The 14,004-nt window shown below is 48.9% G+C and overlaps 1 protein-coding gene across 2 annotated transcripts in view; it reads left to right on the top strand.

Annotated features, from left to right (window-relative positions):
* Nucleotides 1-14,004, top strand: part of PODXL (podocalyxin like) — a 53,978-nt gene that overhangs the window by 24,432 nt on the left and 15,542 nt on the right. For both annotated transcript variants that reach the window (XM_087722681.1, XM_087722683.1), the window contains exon 2: nucleotides 13,122-13,565. In XM_087722681.1, the coding sequence (XP_087578807.1) occupies nucleotides 13,122-13,565 (444 nt within the window). The remainder of the gene's footprint in view (nucleotides 1-13,121; nucleotides 13,566-14,004) is intronic.

Below are 14,004 nucleotides of genomic sequence, written 5' to 3' on the forward strand. Positions count from 1 at the left end.
AGTCCTGGAGTCCGGGAAAGGCTCTGAGGAGGGCTCTGTGTCGGAGGCAGAGAGGGGGCCAAAGCCGTCTCACAGTTATCAGCTGCCTTCAGAGTCGGACATCAGTGAGGCAGAAGAACAGCTGGAGCCTGTTCCCAGTGTGCGCATGCACAGAGTTGCCAGACGAAGGGAGCAGCTAAAGAACAGGGGCCGACTTGGGAGTAAGGCCACAGGTGGACGATGAAAGGCCTCTCCCAGAGGGAATAAAAGAGGAGCGAAAGGGGAGTGGAGTTTGCAGGAGACAATTTGTTCGCTTAGTTGGTTCGTGACTCTCCGAGACTCCTTGCCAAGTTCTGCAGAGATCGGCCTGGCAGCTCTCCAAGCCAGATAAGGTCTGTGACTGTAAATCCTCCCTTGAAAGACTTTGCTGGATGTGAATGAGCAGAATTCACAGTCAATTAATAAAAAGGGGGTTTTGTCGGGACCAGGAGTTTGCTTCGTGCTCTCGGGAAGCCTCCGTACGTACCTCTCCGTTCCTCTACTGCTCCCAGCAATCCTCAAAGGGAAAGAATTGTAACCCAGTGGCTAAAGAGAGATGTGAAATGATTCCATCTCCCCTCTGCCTTCCTTGATGGGGATATTTTTCCACTCAGGAATATTCAGGCAGTTCTCGACTTACGACCACAACGGAGCCCACCCAGAATTTCTGTGGCTAAGCGAGACAGCTATTGTGTTTTGTCCCATTTTACAACCTTTCTTGCCACTGTTGTTAAGCGAATCGGTGTAGTTGTTAAGTTTGTAACACGGTTGTTAAGCGAATCTGATTTTCCCATTGACTTTGCTCGTCAAAAGGTTGCCAAAGGAGGTCACATGACCCCGGGACACTGCGACCGTCACAAATATGAGTCAGTTTTGCCACGAACCTGGATTTTGATCAGGTGACCAGGGGGATGCTGCAACAGTTGTGTCACACACCATTTTTGGTTCCAGGAGGCTTTAGGGAGGCCTGCTAGCACCAAAACCGGGGTCGCGTGTGCATGCAAGTGGGCAGGGCCTGCAGTGGGGCATTTCATTGTGGGTGTCAGCACGCACATGCTTTTGGCATCCGAGGAAAAAGAGGTTCACCATCACTGCACTAGACCAGGGCTCGGCAATCTTAAACACTCAAAGAGCCACAAAGGTCCTAACTGGAAGCTTCTCGTTCAATTCTGAAGCCGACCGGAAGTCCGGTTTCCCCACCATAGAGTCTCCTAGCATGGCATCCTTTTTCCTCTGCTGACTGGAAATCCAGTTCCCCCACCATAGAGTCTCCTCCTAGCACAGCATCCTTTTTCCTCTGCTGACTGGAAGTCCAGTTCCCCCACCATAGAGTCTCCTCCTAGCTCGGCGTCCTTTTTCCTCTGCTGACTGGAAGTCCAGTTCCCCCATCATAGAGTCTCCTCTTAGCACGGCATCCTTTTTCCTCTGCTGACTGAAAATCCAGTTCCCCCACCATAGAGTCTCCTCCTAGCGCGGCGTCCTTTTTCCTCTGCTGACTGAAAGTCCAGTTTCCCCACCATAGAGTCTCCTCCTAGCACGGCATCCTTTTTCCTCTGCTGACTGGAAGTCCAGTTCCCCCACCATAGAGTCTCCTAGCACAGCATCCTTTTTCCTCTGCTGACTGAAAGTCCAGTTTCCCCACCATAGAGTCTCCTCCTAGCACAGCATCCTTTTTCCTCTGCTGACTGGAAATCCAGTTCCCCCACCATAGAGTCTTCTCCTAGCACAGCATCCTTTTTCCTCTGCTGACTGAAGTCCAGTTCCCCCACCATAGAGTCTCCTCCTAGCATGGAGTTTTTTTTTTCCTTTTACCAACTGGCAACAGGGAGCTGCAACAGAGGGATGAAAGAGCCATATGCGGCTCCGGAGCCACAGATTGCTGACCACTAGACCATACTGGCTCTTCCCGCCAACATCCCACCTCGTTCTTCCTCTTTGCCGCTTTGATGAATGAATCCTGAAGCCAAATCCATGTTGTCCTCAAAACCATTGTTTATTCCTTTCACCATAAGCCCATCCATTTGCAGAGGCGACGGGTGCTGGGCAGCCCCCGGGAACAACATCAATAAAGTAGTTCTCACATCCTGCGGCCGTAAATTGTAAAAAAAAACCTGAGTTTTCTTTGTAGGATTTGCACCTCTTCTCGGAGCCCGGCCCAAACGTCGGCCAAATTTACTGGGGAAAACAGCCTGTCTTTTTCAGCGGGGAGATTGTGTCCCACTGTGTTTTTTCCAAGCAAACACACCTGAAAGGTGAAATAATCCGAGGATACAAAGAGCTCATTAGGACACAAAGCTTCCCCAGCGCCTGTTCTCCTGGCAAGAGCTGATAATGGGGACTATAAACGGCTGAGTCACCAGAAGCCCTCGTTAATTTTGGTGCCTGGTTCTCTGTGCAAAGAACCAGATAAGAGCTTCAAAGGGCTTGCCTTAATCTTGCCTTAAACCCATCTTCCTTTTTCTTTCTTTCTTTCTTTCTTTCTTTCTTTCTTTCTTTCTTTCTTTCTTTCTTTCCTTCCTTCCTTCCTTCCTTCCTTCCTTCCTTCCCTCCTTCCTTCCTTCTCATTCACTTTTCTGTTCCTTCTGCAATCCTTTCCTGTCCTTCTTTCCCTTCCTTTCCCCCTTTCCGTTCCTCTTTTCCCTTCTCTTTCATTTTTCTACTTTCCTTTCCTCTTCCTTCCTTCCTTCCTTCCTTCCCCCCTTTCTTGTTCTTTCTTTCATTATGTTTTAAAAGTCAGGTGGTCTTCTATCTGAACTCTCCACCGGCCCAAAGACCAGTTAGGAAATTGTCATTGGGATGACTGCGCCACGAGTCCTATGTCTTTCTGATAGAAGAAAATATTTTGTAGCTCAGGGTTGAACTGTGGAATCCTTGGTGCTCTCTGAGCTTGGTGGTTTTCTTGCAGGCGTTTCATAACCCAGCTAGGTAACATCATCCCTGCTGGAATGGAGTCGTGGTGGTGGTGGTGGTGGTGGAGGAGGAGGAGGAGGAGGACGACGACGACTGTGTGGTCCTTGATGCTCTGGGGGCCCAGAGCTGGGTGGTTTTCTTAGAGACATTTCATGACCCAACTAGGTAACATCATCAGTGCTGAAAGGGAGTGGGGTTTATTTATGGAAAGGAGGAGGAGAAGGAGGACTGTGGGGGTCCTTGATGCTCCCAGAGCTTGGTGATTTTCTTACAGATGTTTCATGACCCAACTAGGTAATGCCATCAGTGCGGCAAGGGAGTGGGATTTGTGAAGTAAAGGAGGAGGAGGACTGTGGGTTCTTTGGTGCTTTTAGTTTAGTTTAGCTTAGTTTATTTGTCTTGTATGCCGCCCACTCCCGAAGGACTCCGGGCGGCTCACAAAAGACAAGGGAAGGGGGATAACTAGACAAAGACAACACTTAAAAAAAAACGCAACATTCACAATTTCCGTGGGGTTGGATGTTTCACAAGCCCCCCGGCCTGCTGGAGCAGCCAGGACTTGGTGGCTTTGCGGAAGGCCGTGAGGGTAGTAAGGGTCCGGATCTCCACTGAGAGGTCGTTCCAAAGGGCTGGAGCTGCAACAGAGAAGGCTCTCCCCCGGGGAGTCGCCAGCCGACATTGGCTGGCAGATGGAATCCGGAGGAGACCCAACCTGTGAGATCTGATCGGTCTATGGGAGGTAATCGGCAGGAGGCGGTCTCTCAGGTACCCAGGTCCGATGCCATGTAGGGCTTTATAGGTAACGACCAGCACCTTGAAGCGGGTCCGGAGACTAATGGGTAGCCAGTGCAGCTCGCGGAGGATAGGTGTGACGTGGGTGTACCTGGGTGCACCCACAATCGCTCGCGCGGCTGCATTCTGGACTAACTGAAGTCTTCGAACACTCTTCAAGGGCAGCCCCATGTAGAGCGCATTACAATAATCCAGTCTTGAAGTCAATGACCTTGATGGTTTTCTTGCAGGCGTTCCGTGACCCAACTAAGCAACGTGCTAGAACGAGTGAGGTTTGAGAGGAGCAGGAGCAATAGAGAACTAATCTACAGTCCTTGGTGCTATCTGTATTCTGTCTTATGCCGTTTCTCTCATTTTCAGTAGTCCGTCCTCAATTCTGGCGCTGTTACTCTTTTCTTTCTTTCTTTTTTTTAATTTAATTTTATCAATTTCATATATACATTCACAATTATATGATCTCATAACTGTTATTAATAATATGTATTTATAGCAATTTTTCCCTACTGTTAACAATATACTTGAAGATTGCTTTTTTAACATCCCATAGATCCATCTTATCTTACAACGGTCCTACTTCTTCTTCCCTCCCTCCCTCTTTCCTTCCCTCGTTTCTTCTCTCCTACTCCCCTTCCTTCCTTCCCCTTCCCTCCTTCTCTCCTTCCCTCCTTCCTTCCCTCCTTCCTTTTCTCCTTCCTTTCCCCCTTCCTTTCCTCCTTCCTTCCCCCCTTTCTTCTCTCCTACATTCCCTCCTTCCTTCCCTCCTTTCTTCTCTCCTTTTCTCCTTCCCTCCTTGCTTCCCTCCCTCCTTCCCTCCTTCCTACCCCCCTTTCTTCTCTTTCTTCTCTCCTTCCTTCCTTCCTCCTCTCCTTTCCCTTCTCTCCTTCCCCTTCCTCCCCTTTACCCTTCCCCTCTTCTTCCCCTTCCTCCCCTCTTTCCTGCTCTTACATTCCCTCCCATTCTTCCTCTGCCTTTCCCTTTCTCCTATTCCTCTCCTTTCTCCTCTCCTTACTCTTTTCATAAGACAGGAAACTTGCACCGTGGGGTCCACACACTGACCCGCTCTTCCTCCACGTTGATGCTGGAAAGATCTTGGGTGACCTTTTGAGAGAGTCCCTTTGGCCGATCCGCTGTGCCTAAAAGATATTTATCATTAGAACTTCCTGGCATCTTTAGGTCAATGTGAGCTTTGGCTAGCAGGAGATTGTCGTCTTTTCGTTTAAGTTTTGGGAAGTCAGGACGTCCATTCACCCCGGTTTCTATTCAAAGCTATTTAAAGGCCGCGCAGCCCTCTGACTTATGCCACAATGGATGTGTGGCGTGGTTGCATAATAAGACGTCGCTTTATTGTTCTGCGGCCAGCTGATTTTGTCAATTTTTTTTGAAGAGAACATAAAACAATGCACTCCGTATTAAAGGGTGAGGGGAGGGGAGGACTTATGGGTGGAGGTGACTCAAAGTCAAATTCTTCTGAGAAGCCGAAAGAAGTCCAAAGTCCTTTATAGTAGGGGGGTCTCCAACCTTGGCAACGTTAAGACATGTGGACTTCAACTCCCAGAATTCCTCAGCCAGCAAAGACGTGTGGACTTCAACTCCCAGAATTCCTCAGCAAAGACATGTGGACTTCAACTCCCAGAATTCCTCAGCCAGCAAAGACGTGTGGACTTCAACTCCCAGAATTCCTCAGCCAGCAAAGACTTGTGGACTTCAACTCCCAGAATTCCTCAGCCAGCAAAGACGTGTGGACTTCATCCCCCAGAATTCCTCAGCCAGCAAAGACTTGTGGACTTCAACTCCCAGAATTCCTCAGCCAGCAAAGACTTGTGGACTTCAACTCCCAGAATTCCTCAGCCAGCAAAGACGTGTGGACTTCATCCCCCAGAATTCCTCAGCCAGCAAAGACTTGTGAACTTCAATTCCCAGAATTCCTCAGCCAGCAAAGACGTGTGGACTTCATCCCCCAGAATTCCTCAGCCAGCAAAGATGTGTGGACTTCATCCCACAGAATTCCTCAGCCAGCAAAGATGTGTGGACTTCAACTCCCAGAATTCCTCAGCCAGCAAAGATTTCAACTCCCAGAATTCCTCAGCCAGCAAAGACGTGTGAACTTCATCCCCCAGAATTCCTCAGCCAGCAAAGACTTCAACTCCCAGAATTCCTCAGCCAGCAAAGACTTGTGAACTTCAACTCCCAGAATTCCTCTCAGCCAGCAAAGATATGTGGACTTCAACTCCCAGAATTCCTCTCAGCCAGCAAAGACGTGTGAACTTCATCCCCCAGAATTCCTCAGCCAGCAAAGACTTGTGGACTTCAACTCCCAGAATTCCTCAGCCAGCAAAGATTTCAACTCCCAGAATTCCTCAGCCAGCAAAGACGTGTGAACTTCATCCCCCAGAATTCCTCAGCCAGCAAAGACTTCAACTCCCAGAATTCCTCAGCCAGCAAAGACTTGTGAACTTCAACTCCCAGAATTCCTCTCAGCCAGCAAAGATATGTGGACTTCAACTCCCAGAATTCCTCTCAGCCAGCAAAGACGTGTGAACTTCATCCCCCAGAATTCCTCAGCCAGCAAAGACTTCAACTCCCAGAATTCCTCAGTCAGTATTCTGGGAGTTGAAATTCACAAGACTTAAAAGTTGCCAAGGTTGGAGACTCCTGATTTATAGGACAGGACAGAATCAGTCAAATGAGAGTAGAGTACAGACAAATTGAATCAAATCATAGCTGCTGGAAGAGGCCTTGGAGGTCTTCTAGTCCAACCCTCCCCCCGCCCTCCTGCTCAATTACCATTCTGGACAAATTTTCTTCCATCCTCTGCCTGGTTCTATTGCATTTGTGATGGAGTCTTGTGTAGGACAAAGCTACCAATAATATATTTTTGAAAACCTTCCAGTGTTGGAGCATTCACAACTTCTGGAGGCAATTTCTGCTCCACTGGTTAATTGCCCTCACTGTCAGGAAATTTCTCCTCCGTTCTAAGTTGCTTTTCTCCTTGATTAGTTTCCACCCATTGCTTCTTGTTCTACCCTCAGGTGCCTTGGAGAATAGATTGACTCCCTCTTCTTTGGGGCAGCCCCTGAGATATTGGAAGAGTGCTATCATGTCACCCCTGGTCCTTCTTTTCATCAAATTAGACCTACCCAGTTCCTGCAACCGTTCTTCACATGTTTCAGCCTCCAGTCCCCTAATCCTCTTTGCTGTACCTTTCTCTTCGTTTGTTGTGTTTGTTTAACCTGGATGTTCATACACAACCTATTTGACCAGACCAATCACGCAAATACATTCACACAACGTGCTATCGTGGTTCATATTTACCTTAGCGTGGCTCAGTTTATTGACTGAATATGTTGAATCAGATTAGACACATCGTCAGCCCCCGTATCTGTGTCGGTTGAATGTCAGGAGATAAAACATTGGTTCAGAAATATCAGATTCACAAAAAAGAGGGAATTATCAAGATATCACGCCTGTTTCATAATTTGAGGCGTAAAGATACCACTAATTTTGCCACAACCATCCTTATTTTCCCCTAATTTTTTCCCCCCGGAGGAATAATGATTTCATGGTTTTCTTTCGGTTGCTTCTTCCTCATTTTTGAGTAGAGAAATTACATCTTTGATGGCTGCGATTAGCACGTTTCTTCTGAACGGGTGATAGGGAAGGGAGAATTGAGTAGGCCAGGAGAAACTTTAAAATAAATAGAAACAAGGGCCAGTGGAGGGTGCTTGGATGAAAGTATTGAACACAAAAGTAGGAATCCCAATGAAAGAAAGACATTACGGGCCACGTTGAGTGAATGAATGAGGTTGTAGATCAGGGATGGGGGATTATGGTCCCTTTCTGAACTGCGGACTTCAACTCCCAGAATTCCTGCGCCTGGAAAACACACACACACACACACACACACACACACACACACACACACACACACAGGTCTACTTTCTTTTCCACCAAGCTATTTTAAGTCCCACCATTGGGGAAATTTAAAAGGACATTTTATTTTTTTTCCCTGCAGGAGTGGCGTCAGAAGTGGTATGTAGCATTTTGGATAAAAATATGGTGGGTCATGCAAAATGTTTTTAAAAGAAGGATAAAGTTTAGTCCTCAGTTATTTTTACTAGGTATATGTACTGACTTTACAGTGGTAGAGACCAATTTGACTTTGCACCTGATAACTGCAGCAAGACTGTTGGTGGCGCAATATTGGAAGAAGGAAGACTTGCCTACAATCCAAGAATGGACATTGAAAGTAACAAACTTAGCTGAAATGGCTAAAATATCGGCATATCTCAAAGATCATTCAAATGAGAGATATAAACGAGACTGGAAAAAATGGATTGACTATATACAAAATAAATACGGGACTAAGAAATTCCAGTTAGCCTATGCTTAAGATCAGAAATGATTTAAATTGTTTAAAGTTAGTTCAGTAAGAAGAAGCTAAGGTCAATCTAGAATGTCATTAATTTCTTTATTTCTTTTTTCTCAATAGATTTTAGACTGTGTTAGTTAAAAATCCATACCGGGTACGGGTTCTGGGAAGTCGGGGGGGGGGGGAAGGAGGAGGGGGGGTGGAGGGAGGGAGGGGTACACACAACAAAAAAAAATTGTACTTCAATGTTTTAATGATTGACAAATGACATATTTGTGTTTTTTTTTTTAAAGAAAAATAAAAAAGTTCTGTATAAAAAAAAAAGAAGTGGTATGTAGCCGGTTCGGATTGGCACGCCTGAACCAGAAGCAGAAATGTGGGCCCGCTCACCTGCCCCAGCTCTATGCTGTCCTATTTAGACACATTTTTGAGGCTGGGTGCATGCCAGCAATTTCTGTGTTAAGCTGCATCCCCCCCACCTCTCTCTCTCTCTCTCCTTCTCTGTGTCTCTCTCTCTCTCTCTCTCTCTCTCTCTCTCTGCTTCCTCTCTCTGTGTCTCCTTCCTCTCTCTCTGTCTCCTTTCTCTCTCTCTTCTCTCTCTGTCTCCCTCCTCTGTCTCCCTCTCCCTTCTCTCTCCCCTTCTCTCTCTCCCCCCCTTCTCTCTGTCTCCTTCCTCTGTCTGTGTCTCCTTCTTTCTTTCTCCTTCTCTCTCTCTCCTTCTCTGTCTCTGTCTCTCTGCTTCTTTCTCTCTCTCTCTCTTTGCTTCTCTGTCTCTCTCTCTCTCTCTCTCTCTCTGCTTCCTCTCTCTGTGTCTCTCCTTCTCTGTCTCTCTCTTTCTCTCTCTCCTTCCTCTCTCTGTGTCTCCTTTCTCTTTCTCTTCTGTCTCTGTCTCCCTCCTCTGTCTCCCTCTCTCCCCTTCTCTGTCTCCTTCCTCTCTCTGTCTCCTTCTCTCTCTGTCTCTCCTCTCTGTCTCTCTCTCCTTCTCTGTCTCTGTCTCTCTCTCCCTCTCCTTCTCTGTCTCTCTCCTCTCTGTCTCTCTGTCTTTCTCTCCCTCCCGCGCTCTCTGTGTCTCCTTCCTGTGTGTGTGTGTGTGTGTGTCCGTTCTCTCTCTCTCTCTCTCTCTCTCTCTCTCTCTCTCTCTCTCTCTCTCTCTCTCTCTCTGTCTCCTCTCTTTTTGTGTCTCCTCTCTCTCCTCCTTCTCTCTCTCTGTCTCCCCTCTGTACCTCTCTCTTTCTCCCTCTCCCCCTCCCTCCCTCTGAAACGCTTGTGCGTATTTTCCAGGCTCGGCAGGAAATCTGGTTGGTTGTTTCTTTTTTTTTTTAAGGAAAAGCCGTAGCGGAGCAGAAAACTTTGGTGTGTTTTGTCGGCCTGCTCCTATCTTAGAAATGGGTGAGAAGTTGGCCGGTTTTGGGTGTTTCCGTGTTGCATCAGCTCCGTTCTCCATGGGAGGCTCCACTTGGACCCAGCTCAAGGAGGGAGGAGGAGGGTGGGTCCTTCCTTTCCTCCCCCCCCCCCCCGCCCCAGTTCACACAGGATGAACACAGCAGTGTGTGTGTGTGTGTGTGTGTGTGTGAGCAACTGCAGCACCTGCCCCATGCGACTTTTCTCACCAAGATGCAAGGGAACGGCAACTTCCAAATCTCAAAACATCAAAGCTTTGGAAAGAGGCCGTTTGATGGGGAGGGGTGTTCCCGAGACCCCCCAGCTCTTTTTAGGGGGGGGGAGACCTGTTTGAAATGCGGGGGGGGTGTTAACTGAGGAGGAGGAGGAGGGAGAAAGAAGAAACTGGATTTGCTTAACGTCACTGAACAACTCAGAACATTGGGTACAACCCACTTAACAACCGTCGTGCTTAACAACAGTAATTCCGGTCCCCCCTTACAGTTATAAGTTGAAGGCGACCTTTTTGCTCTCTTGATCCACCTTAAATTCTTTCCTTTTACTTGTGCAGATGGAAACTCTGAAAAAGGTAGTCCGTGTGTGTTTTGGCAGTCCAAAGTTAGCAATAGCAATAGCAGTTAGACTTATATACCGCTTCATAGGGCTTTCAGCCCTCTCTAAGCGGTTTACAGAGTCAGCATATTGCCCCCATAGTCTGGGTCCTCATTTTACCCACCTCGGAAGGATGGAAGGCTGAGTCAACCTTTGAGCCGGTGAGATTTGAACAGCCGAACTGCAGAACTGCAGTCGGCTGAAGTAGCCTGCAGTGCTGCATTTAACCACTGCGCCACCTCGGCTCTTGCCAAGTTGCCAAAGTTTTGTACCCCACCTTCACCTATGTATCCAACAAACCTTTTCCCCACTATAACCGCCCTGTGAGGTGGGTTGGGCTGAGAGAGTATGACGAACTCAAGGTCACCCAGCCTCTTTTCACGCCTAAGGTGGGACTAGAACTCACTGTCTCCTGTCGATTGGCTCAAAGTCACCTGGAGAGCCGAGGTGGCGCAGTGGTTAAATGCAGCACTGCAGGCTACTGCTAGATCAGCAGTTCAGCGGTTCAAATCTCACCGGCTCAGGGTTGACTCAGCCTTCCATCCTTCCGAGGTGGGTAAAATGAGGACCCAGATTGTTGGGGGCAATATGCTGACTCTCTGTAAACCGCTTAGAGAGGACTGAAAGGCCTATGAAGCGGTATATAAGTCTACTGCTATTGCTATTGCTATTGGTCAGCCTAAGCCAGGACTAGAATTCACTGTCTCCTGGCAATTGCACGAAGTCCCATAATCGACTTTCATGCCTAAGCTAGGACTAGAACTCACCGTCTCCTGGTGATTGGCCCAAAGTCAACTAGCCAGCTTTCATGCCTAAGGTGGAACTAGAACTCACAGTCTCCTGATAATTGGCCCCAAATCATCCAACCAGCTTCTGTGCCTAAAGCAGGACTAGAATTCACCGCCTCCTGGTGATTGGCCCAAGGTCAACCAGCTGGCTTTCATGCCTAAGGCGGAACTAGAACTCACAGTCTCCTGGTGATTGGCCCAAAATCATCCAACCAGCTTCTGTGCTTAAAGCGGGACTAGAATTCACCATCTCCTGGTGATTGGTCCAAGGTCAACCAGCTGGCTTTCATGCCTAAGGCAGGACTAGAACTCTCCGTCTCCTGGCAATTGGCACGAAGTCACATAGTCAGCTTTCATGCCTAAAACGGGACTAGAATTCACCATCTCCGGGTGAATTCTAGTGGCCCGAGGTCATCCGTAAGCATTTCATATCCCCCCCCATTTCCTATGGCAACTCGAGAGCAGGCCAGGGGAGGCTTTGCGTGTTGACACCCAAGGCAGGACTAGAACTCACCATCTCCTGGTGATTGGCCAAAGTCACACAGCTGGCTTTCATGCCGAAGACAGGACTAGAACTCTCTGTCTTCTGGTGATTGGCCCAAAGTCACACAGCAGCATTTCATAGCTCAGGCGGGACTAAAACTCACCGTCTCCGGCTTTCTAGGCTGGTGCCTTAACCACTAGACCAAAGTACTTTCCTCAGACTCCCCCTTTCGGGACCAGCCCCCCCCCCTTGCTATTTCTGCCCTTCGGCTTTGCCATTCTCTCCCCTGCTATTAATAGAGAGAAATCACCAACGGAGGAAGAAGCCGGGTGGGAAATGCTTGGGGACGGGTGGAGGCCGCGACCACAGGAAGACTCTGGCGGACGGGGAGGAAGTCCCCCCCCCCCGGCCTTTGGTGTTTGCATTCCATTCGTCCTGAAATAGCCAAAAGTGGGTCTTGAAATCCCCCTTGCTTGCGTGGCTTGGCATTCTGCACACGCCTCCCGGTTCCCTTGTTCTTGGATCGGCCACCGTCGCGGTATCTTTGGCCCAGGAGCACAGGGCCGAGCTGCGTTAAACGGGCTTTCCCGTCGCTGGATTTCGACAATCCAGCTAACAAGTCAGCTGAAGTGGCTGCAGTACTGCACTCTAACCACTGCGCCACCTCGGCTCTTCAATGACCGTGGAGTCCTTGGCGCCCTCTGAGTTTGCATGCTTTGTTGAAAACGTCTCATGACCCAACTAGGGAACATCATCAGTGCTAGAAGGGAGTGGGTTTTTTAAAGGAAGAGATTGGACAACTATTTCTCTGAAATGGCATAGGGCCATAATGGCAAAACTATGGCACACAGAGCCATATTTGCTGGCATGTCAGCAATCCGCTCTGGGGTGCATGCACAGGCTGGTCAGCTAATTTTCGGCCTTCCGGAGGGCCCGGAGAGGCCATTTTTGCCCTCCACGGGCTCCAGGAAAGCTTCCGGAGTCTGGAAGGGGGTCGTGCGTGCATGCGTGTGTGTGTGTGTCATACACGCATGTGCAGGTTGGCAGGGAGGATTGAATTGGTGTGGGCATTGCTTGCGCGCACACAATTTTGGCCCGCCATAAGAAAAAGGTTCACCCTCCCCGTGACCCGTCAAAACCGCGGTCCACTAAAGCGCGCCCGATTAAAGCGCGTACCCGACATCATCATCAGCGCGACAAATACGACCGCGGGGAAAAAAGGGCGCTTTAAAAAGTGCTTTTAAAGCAAGCCGATTCACATAAAGGTAAGGGTTAGGGTTAGGGTTAGGGTTAGGGTTAGGTTAAGGGTTAGGGTTAGGGTTAGGGTTAGGGTTAGGGTTAGGGTTAGGGTTAGGGTTACGTTAAGCGTTAGGGTTAGGTTTAGGGTTAGGTTAAGGGTTAGCGGTAGGTTTAGGGTTAGGTTAAGGGTTAGGCTTAGGGTTAGGTTTAGGGTTAGGTTTGGGGGGGTTAGGTTTAGATTTACCCTTTAATTTTAAGTTTACTGCTCACAGCGTGCTGTTTTCGTCGCGCTGTGATGACGTCACGTACGCGCTTTCGTCGAGCGCGCTTTAGTCTACCGCGGTTTTGTGGTGGAACCCACCCTCACTGGCGTAGGGTTTCCTGCTTGGGCAAGGGGTTGGACTAGAAGACCTCCGAGGTCCCTTCCTGTTACTCTTATTATTCTGTCAACCGGTCCGGGGCTGGACTGAGCTGGGTTGCATGTGGGAAAGCATTCGTGACCTCTTTCTATCTCTGGTCTCTCTCTTAGGGGGCATATTAGGAGTATCTGCTGATCCTTCACCCACCAACGCGACTCTGCTTTCCGTCACCACCGTTTCTTCTTCCAAGAAAACATCGGAGAACGTGACCACCTCGGCTCCCACTTCACTAGGGGCGCCCTTGAGCAAAGCTGCCACTCTGCCACCCTCCCCCACTTCTCCACTTGGGGTGGACCCACCCAAGGTCGCTACAACGGCGACTTCTGTCAAAACCACCCCCCCTTCTTTGCCCACGAAGCGTGGAGGCACTACCGACGCCGCCACCGACGCCGTCATCGCTGCAAGCACAACGGCCTCGCGGGCTCCGGTGTTGTCTACCACCCACATCACTTCTTCGGGGATTGTTGTGAAAGACCTCCCCTCCACCGGCGGGACGACAACGGTGACCCTTTCTCCCTCCTCGCCTTCCTCCCCAACGCCGGTGAGGTCCACAGGTATGTTGCCAGTCTCTGGATTATAATTCTCCTAATCCAGGGGTCCTGAAATTTGGTACCTTTAAAGACTTGTAGACTTCAACTCCCAGAATTCCCTAGCCAGCTATGGCAGCTTTAAGATTTGTGAACTTCAATTCCCAGAATCTCCTAGCCAGCCATTGAAATTTTAAGACTTACAGACTTCAACTCCCAGAATCCCCTAGCCGGTCATGGAAACATTAAGATTTGCAGACTTCAACTCCCAGAATCCCCTAGCCAGCCATGGCAGCTTTAAGATTTGTGAACTTCAATTCCCAGAATCTCCTAGCCAGCCGTTGAAATTTTAAGACTTACAGACTTCAACTCCCAGAATCCCCTAGCCGGTCATGGAAACATTAAGATTTGCAGACTTCAACTCCCAGAATCCCCTAGCCAGCCATGGCAGCTTTAAGATTTGTGA

This window comes from Thamnophis sirtalis, unplaced genomic scaffold (genome assembly GCF_051295495.1).
Source record: "Thamnophis sirtalis isolate CommonGarterSnake01/CBP01778 unplaced genomic scaffold, rThaSir2_p1.2 scaffold_9, whole genome shotgun sequence".
Lineage (NCBI taxonomy): Eukaryota > Metazoa > Chordata > Lepidosauria > Squamata > Natricidae > Thamnophis > Thamnophis sirtalis.